At 39.0% G+C, this 16,593-nt stretch overlaps 1 protein-coding gene across 1 annotated transcript in view; it reads left to right on the forward strand.

The window, feature by feature from the left end:
• Fto (FTO alpha-ketoglutarate dependent dioxygenase) overlaps positions 1-16,593 on the forward strand; it is a 342,843-nt gene that overhangs the window by 129,522 nt on the left and 196,728 nt on the right. Inside the window, exon 5 of the mRNA XM_055621049.1 lies at positions 13,646-13,725. Coding sequence (XP_055477024.1) covers positions 13,646-13,725 — 80 coding nt within the window. The remainder of the gene's footprint in view (positions 1-13,645; positions 13,726-16,593) is intronic.

The following is a 16,593-nucleotide window of genomic DNA, read 5'->3' on the forward strand; positions in this document are numbered from 1 at the left end:
TTATGTGTGAGATGAGATTTCATGCTCCTGTGGACACCCAGGGCACTCTTTACCCACAGCCCCAGTGCTTTGGTATATTGCTGTTTTGTTGAATGATCTGTCAGCCCTGATTCTACTTGTAGTTGTAGGTAGATTTTTGGGTTGTTTTTGTTGTTGTTGTTGTTTGTTTGCTTGTTTGTTTTTAGCTATAGTCTCAGATATTTCCAACAAATCCACATGCTCTTATCATTTTCTTTCTAAAATTTATTAAGAATAGACTTTGAAAGTGGGACTGTCTTAGTATGTTCAATCCACGAAGATTGGGACACTTTTATAGAGTTTTAGATAAATTAGTTATAAAATGAAAATTCAAAAAAGTCACACCCAAAGAAGTCACAAAGAATTAGATGCGTTTGGAAGCATTTTTTCAGAAGGATCATTTGATTAGAGTTGCAAAGGATATAAATAAAGGTTCATACACCCCAGAATTCCTCCATAGGGTGTTTGTTGGTTGGCCCAAGTTATGTTCATTGCCACTCTGTGAAAACAAAAACAAACAAACAAACAAACAAACAAACAAACACTTTGCCAGTACGTCAGTCATAACAACCTTAGTGATGTCTGTGAGTCCCGATGTTAATAGTGCAGCAGTAAGAAGGCCTTTGAGTAGACACTACATCTGTATTTCTGGGAGATTGTTACATTTCTTTCTGGAAGTCTGGTCTGTGGACCTCCTCTGACTCCTGCTTTTCATTCCTCTGCTTGATTCTGAAACTTCTTTACGTAATGATGAGGATGACATACTCCAGAGGGTCTCTACCAGATGTTTTAGAGTGTCCCACGTCCTCAGAGATGGCACAATAGAGAACAGAATACTCATCCAGCCCTCCTTGTCAGGCTTGACTCCAAGCCTGCCTGTTTGGTTGGCTTTGCTCCTCTGTATTGTTGTGTTTATGCCTGTGCATAAAGGTCCAGGCATACCATAGATGTTTTGTTCAACATATTATTGTTTTCTACTGTTGCTTGTAGCTATTCTAATGTTTTGTGATGTACTCATCTTCATTCAGTTTTTCCTTGAAGCCCCAAGAGTTGATCTGATTTCTCTTGTTCTTCCCACTTAATTTATTCAATGCATTGAGGGTTTCTATAGTCCTTCACTAAATCATTCTGAATCCAGTCATTGTTGGTTGGTTAACTCTCTCATTAGCAACTTCTATATGACTACTGCAAAGTCTCATTACTGGTTTCCAAGTGTCAACTCTTGTTTTCTTTCAGTCTTCTCTTAGTTGACATTACTATAATGAAATACTCAAGGCATTGACTTTATAAAGCTGAGGTTTATTTTATCTCAAATGTCTGGAAATCTAAGATCAGAGGCTCATGTCTGATAATGTTCTTGCTGGTGGGGTCCTAAGCTAATACCAGGTACTGCACAGAAAGAGCCTGTGTGTGTGTGTACTTCTGTGTACCGTGTTCTTCTCCCTCTTCCTAAAATGTTACCAGAATGAAGCTCTGTAGGCTTAGATTTTTCAAACACCTACTTTATTTGGTGTTCTTAAATGTTTCTACCTTCTATCCAACCCACTGACCAGAGGTAGGAGAGGAAGAAGGTTATTAGGAAAAAGGGGTTGTGGACCTTTTAGACATAGTTCCTTGGGGCAAGTTCACTCTTCATTGTCCGGATTCCAGCAGTCCAGTCAATAGCCTACACCAAACAGCAACACTCATCAACAGCAGCACTGGGATTCAGCAGAAACAGCAAGACTGTCAACTAGGAACAAGTCAGCAAAGCCACAAGACTCAGCAGGAGTGCTATGAAAAGTGCTCTGGAGTGCTTCTCTCTGAGTGATGTATAGAAAAATGAAGACCAGCGAAGTGATGTGCGCCTTACAAAAGCAATGTCTCCCTGGCGGCAGGCTTCTGTTTATCCTTCTCAGAGTCCACACGAGGCTGTTTGAAAACCATGTCCCTTGTACTAAACAGCTTCCAGCAAAACGTGCCCTCTGACGTGTTTGTTTTCAACTGAGGATGAACCAAAGACATTTCCACATCCTACATTTTACATTTGGTACCAAAACAAGAAACACATAAAAGAAACCAAAACTTTCACTATAGTGCTCTACCTTAATGACTTTACCTAATGCCAATCATTTTCCTGAAGACCTCAGCCTCTAAGTACTCTAGTCAGATTAACTTTGTACTCTCTTCACACCTCACAGTGGACAGTAAATATCAATAGTCAGAGCCAAAGGACTTTCAGAACGTACCCAAACTGTAGAATCATCTCTTCTCTCTGTACAGATGCCAGAGTCTAGTAAAAAAATTACACCATGTGATTTTTCTAGTTTAGAGTGTCTAAACTAAAACTGTGGCAGTTAACGTTTCTCAGTGTGCATGTGTATACGTGCATGTAGATATGGGTGTGTGTGAAGTCCAGAGATTGATGTTGAGTGTCTCCCTCAGTTACTCTCCTAGTATTTATTTGCTGAGACAGGGTCTCTCACTATGTCTGGAGCTCACCCGTTTGACTTGGAGTGCTGATCAGTGAGCTCCAACAAATGCCTGTCTCCATCTCTACAGCACCAGATGTGTGCTGCTGGGCCTGGCTTTTCCATGGTGCTGGAGATCCACCCTCAGTTCCTCACACACTGGTCCTCCCATGGCAAGTACTTTACCCCCTGGTCCTCTCTTCTACCCTATTACTCCTATTAGTCACTTTCCTTGTTGCTATGACTACATACCAGACAAGAAGCCACTGAAGGGTTTGTTATGCCTCCCAGGTTGAGAGTATAGTCACCATAGGATGGCCTGGCAGCGGGGGCATGAGATAGCTGATCACCTTGGTTCAGCATGTGAGACAGCTCCTAGAAAAGTGAGGCCGTGCTATCGAACACAAAAGACTCTGGGACCTATGTCCTCTGTTGAGGCTCTACCTCCCAAAACTTCCTCAGCTGTCCAAAGCAGCTCCACAGCCGGGTCCAAGTGTCCACGCAAGGAAGTCCATGGAAGACACGTGGTATTCAAACTTGAACGAACTCCAAATTCTTATCATGACTGACAGAGACCCTTAAAATTTGTCCAGTTTCCCTTTGTGCCTTTCTCACTGTGTTACAGTCAACTGGCCTTTTTTTCTCAAGTACCCCAAAGCCATTTCCATTTCAGGGCCCTAGCGGAAGTCACTTGTCCTGCCTGAGATCTTGGCATCGATGGCTCAGCCTTTAGATTTGGTTCTGTATAAAGTAGCACACTGTTTGCAAGCATCCCAAACGTCCTCAAAGCTTAGCCTGTTCCACATAGTAAGTGGTATTCTCCGTATGGATATGTTCTTCCTGCGTCTTTTTTGTCATAACATAACCCCCAGTATAACCACTGCTTTGCTTTGTTCTCCATGCCTAGGGTAGTGCTTGAATCTTAGTAGTTGCTCATCCTGGTTTGCAATTCAGTACCACATATAGAGGTTTTTCTTCGTTACTCAAACATTCTGGAAGAATAACTTCATATACCTAAACGCCTACATATTGGTAACATCAAGATGATGAGGTAGGCAGTCCTATAGGATTTTCCAATTGAAGAGGTGGCTCATTGGATAAAAATACTTGCTCGGTAGGCATGAGGATATGAGTTTAAATCCTTGGACTCACATGTTGAGTATGGCTGTGAGTGCCTGTAACTTCAGTTTTGGAGAATTGTACTAGCAAGAGTTCTCGAGAGGAACAGGACTAATAGAATAAAAATATTCTATCAATCCATAATACACACACACACAGGATTTATTAGAGTGGCTTACAGGCAATGGTCCAGCTAGTTTTAACAATGGCTGTCTAGCAAGAGAAGGTCAAAGAATCCAGTAGTTACTCAGTCTAGAGGCTAGTTGTCTCATCTGGCTTTCAGTGTACTCCAGAATCCTTAAGAAGTAGGCTCTAATGCTGGTAAAGGAATGGACTTAGCCGTGAGTGCAAGAGCAAACAGGCAAAGAGTAAAAGCTTTCTTTCGCTCTCTCTTTTTTAATTATTTATTCACTTTACATCCTGAACACACCCTCTCCCTCCTCTCCTCCCAATTCCACCCTCCTACCCTCTTCCCTCTTTTTCCCCTATCCTTCTCTTAAGAAAAGGGGAGCCCCTTAACCAACGCACCCCAGCACACTGGGTCACATCAGGACTAAACACATCGTCCTCCACTGAGGCCAGCAAGACAGCCTAGTTAGATGCAAGTGATCTAAAAGCAGGCAACGTGGTCCATGTCAGTGACAGCCCCTACTCCACTTGCTAGGGCACCCACATGAAGACCAAGGTGCCTGTCAGTTTCTATGTGTCAGCGTCCTAGGTAACAAGGAGGGCCCAAGGTAAATGCTTCCTTTTCTCATGTCCTTTTTATGGACTGCCAGTAGTAGGTGTGGTCCAGATGGATCTTCCCACCTCAAAAGATGCAGATTAATAGTGGGTCTTCTTCAGATGATTGAATAATAAAAAAAATATTTCTCACAGGTGCACCCAGTTGCGTGGGTTTTATTTCATTCCATATGTAGTCGGGTTGACAACCAAGAATAGCCATCACAGAATAGAGAGAGCAGATCTTGAGAGCTTGTTGGCCAGCCAGTGTAGCCCAAATTCTAGATTTGCAAGAGACCTAGCCCAAGGCATCAAGGTTGAAAAAGTGGTCAAAGAAGCCACCAGTATCCTGTCCTTGCCTGTCTGCATTTGGGTACACTCAAGTGAAAGCACCATTCCTCACAATTTTTCAGCACTCCTCACTGTGTTTTTGTGTGCGTGCATATGTGTGTGCACATTAATTATTTTTTCCATCATTGCTACCAATTACAAGAGGGGAAGGATTTATTGTCATTGGAAGGTACAACTCACTATGGAGGGGGTATTCTGCTGTTCAAGTTTTGGTTGAAGATTCCTCCCATCCTGGTGGATCCAGAAGCAGAGAAAAATGAATGTTGGTGTCCAGCTAGCTCATGTTCTCCTTTTTCCCGTTTTATTCCCATCAAATTCCTAGCACATGAGATGCTGCCACCCACATTTAGCGTCAGTCGTTCCCCTTCAGCTAGTTATTCCTCTCTGAAATGTCTTCACAGCCATCCCTAGAGCTGTGCCTCATTCTCCTAGGGGACTCTTATTTCAGTGAAGTTGAAGGTGAGGTTTCATCTAGGTCTGTCTGTCCATGTATCTGTCTGTCTGTTATCTCTTTTAGTGATTTCATGGTTTTAGAACAGTTTTAGATTTATAACAGGTGCAGAAGGGTTTCTGCTGACTCCTGGCCCACGTATGCACAGCCTCCCTTTGTAGAGACACCCCACACTGCAGTGGTAGATTTACTGCAATCGGTGAACGTGGATTGGCATGTCACTGTCACCCGGAGTCTATGTTTTGTATTCGGGTTTGCTTTTCATGTTGTATTTTTATGTGTCTTAAAAAATATATAACGGCATGTAGTTAGCATTCTAGTATCATGTAGAATAGTTTACACTGCCTTCAAAAGACTGTGCCTGTGTGACTCTCCCTCTCTCCTCTATGCGGTTTGAAACCTTTGCATTTTTGGTTGTCTCCATAGGTCTGTCTTTCCCAGAATGTCACAGAGTTGAAATCCTAGATTGACTTGTGGCACTTAGTACTGTGGACTCAAGGTTCCTATGGTTTGGTTTTGTGTTTTCTTTTTTTCTGGCTTGATTGCTAACTTCTTTTTAGTGCTGATTATTATTCCTTTGTTGAGTATAACACAGTCCACCCATTCCTCTACTGAAGGACCTCTGGCTTGGTCCCATTTTTTAGCCACTGTGGATAAAATTTCAGTAACATTTTTGTTTCTATGTGGGTATGAGCATCAGCTGTCCTAGCATCATTTACTGGAGACAGTCTTTGCTTCATTATATAAATTTCCTATTCTCCCTTGTCAGGGAGATTTAATTTATGTGGATCTATTTTGCGACCCACTTTATGTTTCATTGATCTATGTGTTTGCTCAACACTATCACACTGCCTCAGTTGTGTAGCTTTAAAATATAATCCTTGTGTAAAGTCATGCTATTCCTTAAAATCACTTCTTCCTCAGTAGTGTGTTAGTTAGCTTTTCTGGGCTCTTTATAGCTCAGTTTGAACCTCAGAATTAATTGTTTTGCACTGAGCATAGTGATATCTTGACAGTGTTTAATCTGACTCTCCGTGGACATGGACAGCTTTTCATATGCTTGGTTCTTTAACTCCTCTACCATATTGGTTTTCTTCACATAGATCTTTTACTTATTATACTTTGCTCACTGGCAATTCTGGATCTTATACATGCTAGACAAGTATTTAACATTGGGGAAAAAAAACCCAGTCCTAGATTGTATACATATTTTGGTATACTAATATAAATCATATCATTTTTTTCAAATTTCATTGGTATTAAATGGAAAGTGATTTTTAATTTTAGTCTTATATAAGCCCTTTGCAATGGCTTATTGCTTCTTAGGTGTGGAGTGGTTTTTTTTGTTGTTTTGTTTGCTTGTTTGTTTTTGTGTGTGAATTTTTTGTTTTGTTTTGTTTTCTCATTGAAGGTCCTGTCAGATGTGAACAAAGAGTTGTATTTCTTTTTCTCTAAATCTCTGTAGCTTTTATGTCCTTTTGTTATATCATTCATAGCTAGAGTTTGTCTGGGTGTTGCAAAAAGTGGTGAGAGGAAAGGAACTCAATGTTGTTACTTTTCTTTCTGACCCTTAAGCATCAGCTGTGAGGTTTGGGAGTTGCTTTAGGAGTTTGTTTCTTTATGGGAAATTCTTTCTGGTTTGCAGGCTATTTTCGCCATTAATGTCTGCCAGATTCTGTCACATTTTCTCTGCACCTGTTGGCTTGATCGTACATTTCTTTAGCCTTTTGATCAGATGGATTGCATCAACCGATTTTCAGATGTGGAACATGTCTCCGTCCCACTGAGTCACAATGAGTAATTCTTTTAGCATGTTGTAGGATTCAATTTGCTAAGCTATTTTTTTGGAGAAATTTTATCCCTGTGCTAATGAGAAGTTGCACTTTAGCTTTCTTGTACTGTTTTCTGGGTTTGGCATTAGGGAAAGGCTGACCTCATAGAATGAGTGTCCATACTTTCACCTTTTTACAGAGGCTGCCTCAACTTTCTCCAATTATTTTCAGATGGGATATAGTTGAATATTGTTAAGATAATTGCTTTTAATTTTGGAAGGTTATTAATTATCTATTCAGTTAATAGAGATGGAACTATTTATATTGTTTATTTGTATGTGAAATTTAGCATATTGTGCTTTTCAAGAAAGTGGTGTGTTTAACCTAGATTATGAAATTTAGGGCTAGAAATAGTTGTGGTATTTATTTATTATTTTTTAAAGCCCAGTATCTGTAGTAATGTCAACTCGTTAATATCTGATATTACTAATTTGTATCTTCTAATTTATTCTCAGTTTACTATAGTCTTGTTATTTTATTAGTGTTTTGGCTGAACCAGTTTTTGGCTTCATAGATTCTATTGGCTTTTTTATTTTCTAAGCATAATTTAATTTTTCCTTTTTATATATCCATTTTCAGTTGTATTTTTACATAAGAATATTTTCATACAAGAATCTATTGTACTTTGAAATTTTTACCCTGTTTTCTATTTTTATTTCATTAATTTCTCTTAATTTTCTTTAATTTGTTTTCTTGTGTTCATGCTGAATCAGTTTACTCTCCTTTTTCCAGTTTTTGGAAGTGAAAGCTCAGATTATTGGTTTCAGAGTTTTCTTATTTTTAAAAATTTGTATTTTTAAAAAATTGTATTTTAAAAACTTGTATTTTCACCAAGAAGTTCACAGGGCATTCAGCATTTTCTGGTGGCTTGTTTTAGTATGGTCAGGAAATGCTTCCCCTGAAGCCTGGTGTGCTGAAGACTGGCCCCAGTGCTGCTAGCGATTAGCTTATGATGATGAGCACATCCATGGGTTAGTGCATCGATAAGTTCATATCCCAGCAGACAGTTGGGAGGTAGGACCTGTTTGGGGAATATGGGTCACAGGTGGACTGGAGGTTGGGGGACATCACTGGAGGGGTATCTTGCCCTGGTCCCTTTCTGTTTCTTTTCGTTTCATGGCCACGATGAAGTGAGCAGCTTCCTCCCTACGCTTGTTTGCCAGCATATTTATGCCTTGCCTTAGGCCTCAAAATGATGGTACCAGCTAGCCATGGTCTCATAGTTCTTTCTCCTCTTAGTTGACCCACTGAGGTATTTTGTCACAATGACAGAAAAAGTCTGTAGAATTTTATTTTTATGTAATTCATAATCTTTTGTAACTTTTCTTGACTTTTTTTTTTTTCTGTGATTTGTATTGTGTGGAAGTATGTTTTTCAGTCTCTTAAGTGTTTGGGAATTTTTCTAGCTATCTTTCTATCAATGATTTTATTGTCGCTGCTATTAATTCCATTGTGGTCTGAGGGCAGATATGACATAGTTCTAGTTGTCTTGTATGTAGCAATGTATATAAGATGGTCTAGAATGTGGTTTCCCCAGTGAGGCAGCTAAAGTGGAGGAAGTTCACATTAATTGTACAAATCCTAGACTCAAGAAGGAGCTGAAACTGGAACCAGTGAGCCTGTTGGTTTACTTGTACAGCTTTTATAGCTGAAGTAGAGTGACACCTGTGTCATTTCTTCCAGTGCTTCCTTAGACAGGTAACAGTGCCACATCAACCCTTCCCCTGCAGCAATAAATGGAACTGTCTCAGGGCCATCCTAGGAAAGCCAGAGGCATAGTTAGATGACTGATTACTGTTCTAGTTGAAATAGTAACTGCCATATCTGTGCTACTTTCTGTTTGCTTTTGTTCTTTCTTTCCTTCCCTTTCTGCCATTTGTGGTTTTGAATATTTTGTATGATACTTTTTTCTTTCTTCGTATCACTGATACTTCTTCTCTTTTTGCCCTGGAACTTGTAAGGTATGTTTACAGCTACTCCAGTTCTGTCCTTAAAAAGGCCTTGACTGCTTAACAATTGTTTAGGTACACTAAAATGACAAAGTACTTCTGATTTCTCTCCTTATCATTTATATCTTGTCATTTGTCATAGTCCATATAGACATACGTGACAAACTGTTGTCTCTGAGAACAAGTGTGAAAGACGGAAGCTTTCAAGGTTTGCCTCTTCTTTCTGAAATGTCTTCTTTGCTTCTCGGGATTGAGTTTGTTTTTCTTCTGAGAAACTTAACAGTTTTGAAATGTGAGTCTAAACAATGACTTTGGGTTTCATTTGTCTGGCAAAAGTCATTATTTTCCCTGTACATTTGAAAGTTGTTCTCATGGTAGTAGAACTCCCTAGGTTGCTGACCTTTCATTGTCAATGCTAATTATTTAACATGCCACATTTCTTTCTTGCACAGTGTCTAAGGAGAAGTTGAATTTTGGTTTTTATCTTCGATTCCAAATAGATGACTTCTTTTCCCTTCTGGCTTCATTTAAAAAATTTCACCTTTGATTTCCTGAAATTTGATTGTGCTATGCCATGGTGGAGGTTTAGCCCAGTGTTGGAGTACATTCTAGCATGCCCTGGGGTCAGTTTTAGCATCCTCAAAACAAAACAAATAAAAACAATGAATAGAACATAAGTAAATATGGGATAGTGTTTTATAATTGGTGCTTAAGTTTGTGTGGAGTTTTCTGAGTTTCTGTGGATTGATGTGTGATAGTAACTTATGGAAATTTTTACTCATCATTTCTTCTAATTTTCTCCTGTTCTTTTCATTATTTTCCTTCTGGTATTTCTATTATACATATATTATACCTTTTGTAGTTGTGTTGTAGTTCTTCCATAGTCTACTTTTTCTCTTTTTTTTTCTCTTTGATTTTCAGTTTGGGAAGTTTCTATTAACATATCTTCAGCTTTGAGATCTTCCCTCTGTCATGTCCTGTTTGCTAATGAGCCCATCAGAAACACTCAGCATTTCTGGTCGGGTTTGATCTTGAGTGTTTCTCTTTGATGATTGGAATCCCCACCCTTTGCTCAAGTTCTCCATCTGCTCTTGTATGTTGTCTACTTTTCCCTTTAGATCTTTAGTATATTAATCACAGTTTTTAAAAATTAATGGTCTGATAATTCTAACATTCTTGTCATATCTGACTGGTTCTGATGTTTGTTCATTCTTTCATGCTCTGCTTTTTGACTCTTAGAATATTTCATATTCTTCGTGATGGTTAAGAGGATATCCCAGGTGATGGAACTGCATTAAATAGGATTTTAGTAGGGTGGTGAGGTATGTGTGTGGTGGGGGTGGTCTTTTAGGAATTTTGTGTTTCTCAATTGTGAATTTCTCAAGTTGTTCTCAGGATTTCCCCTTCTTAGTTGGGACAGTATTCATTGTAGAATCTGAATCCATTTTCTTTTTCGAGAAGATGATGCTAAAGTTGTTTATTTAGATATTCACACATAAAAGATCTGAGGTGCCAGGACTGGGTGCTTTGATCCCCCTGTGAAGCTGCTGACCTGCTTTCTGTTCCTGCTGCTCTATCTTCTTCAGTGTCAGAAGAGTAATTGTGCATTTTTTGGATGGTCACACGTATTTTGCCTTTTTATTCTGAGAGTTTTATGATTTGGCCTCAGACATTTAGGCCTGTGACTAATTTTGATTGACTAGACTAACTAATTCTGTTCTTTAAAGAGGACTCATCATGTAAATAAAAAGCCCTGTATCACTTCACACCCAATTGATATCACTGTGATAAGAAAGAAAAACAGAAACCAGCAAGCGTTGGTAAACCTGTGGAGAAACTAGAAAGCCCAATAGACGATAGAAGTATAAACTGGCATGGCCACATGAAAGACTGTGTGGCACATTCTCAAATGTTAAAACACAATCATTGTACAAGACCGGAATCCCACTTCTGAGTATATACCAAATACATTGAAATCGGGTTCCCAAAGAACTACCTGTACACCAATTGTCATGCCACTGTCATTCACAATAGCAAAAAGATGGAAGTCATCCAAGGGCCTGTCAACTAATGAATAGTTAAACAGACTGTGATATAGTTATGCACACACAATAGAGTATTAGTCAACCTTTAAAAGGAGAGACTCTGACATGTAAGATAACTGATCCGAGAGGACATTCTCTGCCATAAACCAGTGGAAGCAGATTATAGTTTCAGGTCCTGGTATGGTTGATTTACTTATGATCTCCTCTTATCTGCCTAATACATGTGATTGAAACCCCCTCCCTAGTTGGCTGATTCTGAGTATGCTTATTCTTTCAAGCTGTACTTCTAGACTTTTCTTCTTCATGGATAATATGAAGTTTCTCGTAAATGGTGTTACATTAAACAGGTCTTCAGTAAAGTGGCGAGGTGTGAGGAGGGGAAATGGTCTGTGTCTTATGATTCAGTCTTGGTCTTTTGGGGATTTTGTACTCCCGAACTATGAATTTCACAGATGATTCTCAGCGTTTTTCTCCATTCTTTGTTTGGACACTATGTAGTATAGGAACTCAATTTTTTCTTAACTACAAAGGAGCTGAAATCAGTGTTTTCTTGTTCCTTGTTCTGCTTTCATTTGGACTGATGTTTCCACGGAGGTCTTTGGTTTTTATCTGTATTCTCCGGTTGACTCCTGAGTGGTCTGACTGCTGATGAAGAGCCGTCCACACTCATTCTCGTGTCTCCCCCATCTACTATATTCCTTTCCCACCATCAGAAGTCTGATTACAATGAACATTGTTTTTATTTTACTTTGCTTCAGTTTTTGCATTCTTTAGCTCTGAGACTTTTGTTTTCATCAAGTTTGAAAATGTTTTGGGCACATTGGCTTTTTCTGTTAAAGTTGTTGAAATTATTTGCTCTTTCTGTGACTCATGTTATGTTGAGCTGTTTAATGTTAGTGCATAGATCATTGACGTGCTCTCATTCCTTTAAGGTCTTTTTAAATGTTTTCTTTATTTTGGAGAGTTTCTTTTTTCATATGGTTTTATTCACTCATTTTTTTCTTCTATAGTGTCTAATTTTCATTTAATCTCATTTAGTGGCCTTTTAATTTAAGATACTAAATATCAGACTTTCAAAAGCTTCTGAGTATGTGTATAAGATTAAAATTTATATATGTAAAAGAAAGTCCTGTACATATCTTATGTGGATGTAGATTTCTGTCCTGTTATTTTTTTTTCAATGAGTACTAAAGTGTGTGGTATTTGATGCATGCCTATTTCTGTTACATTTGTTTTAATACTGTTAGATTATGCTCTACTGGCTGATTGATTTACTTAAATAAATGGGTTCTTTAGAGACTTACTTTAGGCTTTGCTGGGTGTATCCCTAACAACCCTTACTCTGGCACTAGTTTTTCTGTTATAAATGTGACAGTTGTCCTAAGGATTGCCCAGTACCTCATCCAAGAAGCATTTCCTGTCCTGAGACTGCTCATGCCTGTCATAAGTGAACTCTGGGGTTTGCTCAGGGTGCTGCTTTCCAATGCTTCTTTTTCACCCCTTGGGGATTTTCACTCACACATACATAGGTCATTACTTAGCCAATGGCTATCTCCTGCCCCCAGTCCCAATCTAGTACATTTTAAGTACCTTGCTGCCTTGGCTTTCCACCCTCTAATCTCTGTCATTTCTATCTACTTCACATCCCCACTCTGAATTTGACCGCCTTTCCAGGCACTGATTTCTGGCAATTGTAAACCAGCCTATGTTATTTCTTTTCTTTCTGGGATCTATTTCCCAGTGTCAGAAACCTTTGGTTCCTATTTTTGCTTTGTTACACTTTACTGTTAAAAGCATTTAATTGTTAGAAGTAGCCAGTAAGTCTTGTTGTCACTTCATGCTGTCAGAGAGCTGAAGCCTTCCATTTGTCCTCTTGTGTTTCCTTTGTGTTTAAAGGTAGTCTGAGTATTTTCTGACACCTATGGGGCCTGATGGAGGTAGCCTTGTAGTTGAAGTCATTGTTTATCTTGGTATCTGGTAAGAGCTGTATTGTCTAAAGTTCAGCTCTTGTCTATGTAATAAGTTAGACTTTCTGGCTATAGCACTAATTTTAAAATATATAGAAGTCTGGCTTCTGATTTGTCTGTTGGAGATTGTGGTTTTAGAAGTATTCATCAGCAAATGGAACAGCCACCACCTTTTTTCTTTCTGAAGTCATGGTCCACAGGCTTGAATTCCAAAAGCCCAGCATGCTTGCTTGGTTAATTGTCAGGGCAAAATTAAAACTTCAACTAGACAGAAAAAAGTGAACTTGGAATAAAATATGTTTACGTTCAAATAATTGAAGAGGATTCTGGTTTCTGCTGAAGATATAGTTATGAGTTTGAAAAAGGACAGCTCAGTCCACAGATAGAAAGTGTGGCAGTAGATAAGCATGTAAGAGCACGTGTCAGTAGGGGTCCAATGCCACGCTTGCTGTGGGATAGCCTGGAGTGGTATTGATAACATCCTGGTGCGGAGGATTTATTTATGGTACGTATATCTGTGCACCTGTACGAGAATCCTGTTCTGAATGATTCATTTTATACATACACATGAATATTTATGTGGCCATGCTATTCACAAGGTTTACCTAATACAAGGTAAGCATTAACTCCTTGGTGATTCTTGTTTCTTGGAAGACATAGTTACTGTTTACTTTGTGCTTCAGTTAAACAGTGGATAGTGTATACTGACTAATGAACATTTTTTTTCTTTTCTCCTGTAGATGATCTCAATGCCACCCACCAGCACTGTGTTTTGGCTGGCTCACAGCCTCGGTTTAGTTCCACCCACCGCGTGGCCGAGGTAAGCAAGAATATAACTGTGCTGATTAACACTCAACTGAATATGACAGAGGTAGTTGAAGGAACAGTGTATCGTAGGGCTTTGAGGAGTACTTGATCGGAAAATCGCTTTCATCTAATTTGACTTTAGTCTTCATGTACTTCCTTTTTTAGCTCTGGGTTGTAGTGGTTATAGTTTTAAAGTTTATTCATAGTATAGGATATGCTAATTTTGTGTTTTGGAGCTGTTTCTTTAAAAAGTTACTTATATATGCTATGTATATATTTTTAAATATATATACATATTTTTTAAATGTATATACATGCTATGTGTACATTTTTTTAATGTACACAAAACACACAATAATTTATATTTGTGTATACATTCCATTCCTGGTTGTGTGTTTGTGTGTGTGTGTGTGTGTGTGTGTGTGTGTGTGTGTGTCTTTGTCTGTGTCTCTGTGTATGTCTTGTAGAAGTCACTTCCTTCCTTCCTTCCACCATGTGGTCCCAGAGATGAGGCTCAGGTCCTCGGGTTTGGTAGCAGGTGTCTTGCCTACTGAGCCATCTTAACAGCAAGGGGTTTTATTTCATAAAGAAGGTAAATGCCATTAGCATATGCTGCTAACTGAAGACTTCCATGGGCAACTGTGTCTGCCATTGTCTGTATATGTCATGTGGGTTCAAATGGCTGAGTTCAACATTTCCCTTAAGTTTTGGCTAGACAGCTAGACAGATCAATGTAAATTTATGAGAAGCTTACAGCGATATCAGAGCACTTCTGAACTCCCCAGTCCCGTTCACAGCCTAGTTTTGCTGGGCAATAGTTGCCTGTTAGCTGATCATCCGATATCAGTGGAAATTATAAGATAAGGAACATATCTAGCAGTTGCTGTAGGGTTTTAGAGAATGGGGGAGTAATGACAGGATCATAGACTGGCTTCCTAGCCAGGTCTTAATTAATGAGTAAATTGGCTAATTACAGGTTGCTAGAGAGTAAGTCCAAGGCTTTTCACATCAGGCAACCACTGAGCAACAGCCCCAGTCCCCAGCTTGTTGGCTATGCTTTGCATTATAGCTTGACACCTCAGAGGATACCAGGAAACAAATGTGGGGCTATGGAACAGAAGATACCAACGTGGTGCAGTTGCACAAGTGCAAAGTCCTGCCAGTCCTGAGTCTGTACAAGGCTGTGAGTCAGGCAGCACCATATCTTTTTCTGGATTGTGTGTCAAGACACTGTGTGTCAGAAAGTGTGTACATATTTCCAAATGCCAGCAAAGCCCATCAGTCACTATGTCCTCCTTTTCTACAATCTTTTCTTTGTTGTTCATCATTCTCTTGAATGTTCCAGTGTCTGTCCTTGTCCCTTGTATTGCAAGCATGGGGGCAAGAGCTACACCAATAGCCATTCTGTCCAACCCTTTTATTCAACTTTCTTTTGGCAGAGGGGGAGAAAATGTTAAACATGTAACATACAAATCCTTATCCAAGGCTGTTGGAATGTCTCTTGGAGAGATAATAAACGCTTCTGCTCACCATAGGTAGGAAGCAGATTGTCTTGTGCAGATGGTAAGCTACTGTTCCTAGGAGTTAGTGGAGAGCATGTTGTGTGTGGAGAATCTGGCTATGTATGAGCAGAACTGTCCTGCTGGCTCTTTTCCTTTATTTGCATTTGGTTTCATTTCCAGAATGTTTTTGAGATTTGGTTGTTTTATTTTTTTTTAACTTAAATTTTATATATAATTATTTTTTAAATAGTTAATTACTCAGCCAGCTCAAAATTTGAACAGTGTGTAAGGTTACATACTCTTTTTTCTTTAGCCTGATTAGTTCTGCCTTCCCAGAGGCCACCAAATGTTATCAAGTTTGTGTTATCATTTCAGTGATAATAACTATCAGTCAGAGACACAGACACACTTGTATTAGCCTGCCCTGCTCTCTATTCTGTATGTTTTGTTTTTGTTCTGAACCTTACTGATAATTACCTACCAGCAAGTGATTCTTATCTTGGCGTGGGCATTGGATTTTTAGATATGACAGCTAAAGCATAAATAACCCAAGGGGAAAAAATAGAAAACATGGACTTCATCTCAAAATTAAAAATTCTTGTTACTTTAAAGTGAACTGTCAACACAGTAAAGAATGGAAGAATGGAAGAAAATATTATCAACCCATGTATCTAATGAGTATAATTAGGATATAAAAAGAATGTTTGAAAGTCAGTAACTCAAAAGAGAAATGATTCTGTTTAAAATGGTGACTGAGCTAAATAGGCATGTGCTAGTGAAGGTATAGAAATAGCCAAGAACACATGAAAAATGTGTACCATAGCTGGGAGTGTAGCTTGGTGGTAAAAACCTTGGATTTCTTCCCCAGCACCAAAAGCAAAACAAATAGTCAAACAAACAAAAATGTTTCTCATCACTAGTCATCAGAGAATTGCCAATAAAAACTAGAGTCAAATGACAGTAATAAATGTTGGCAAGACTGGGCCAAATAGAAGTGACTCTGTTCTGCAGGAAGGAATGCACTGTGTTCTGCAGTGACTTTGGTGTAGCATGGCACTTCAGAAGGCTAAATGTGGGCACAGCAATCCTGTATGGGTATATAGCCAAGAGAAATGAAAACTTGTATAGAATGCCCAGAATAGCCCCAAACTGAACACAGCCCAAATGCTCATCACATATCCATATAATTGAATACTATTTGACAATAAACAAGGTTGAAATACTGAAACATGCTGTGACAGGGTGAGCCATAGAGGCATACTAGTGTAAAAAGCCAGACACAGAAGACCACAAACAACTAATGATTTTAATGACCTGAGAGGTCCAGGACAGGTGTGTGTGTGTGTGTGTGTGTGTGTGTGTGTGTGTGTGTGTGTGTG

The sequence above is a fragment of the Psammomys obesus genome, unplaced genomic scaffold, assembly GCF_907164565.1.
Source record: "Psammomys obesus unplaced genomic scaffold, mPsaObe1.curated_primary_1811, whole genome shotgun sequence".
NCBI lineage: Eukaryota > Metazoa > Chordata > Mammalia > Rodentia > Muridae > Psammomys > Psammomys obesus.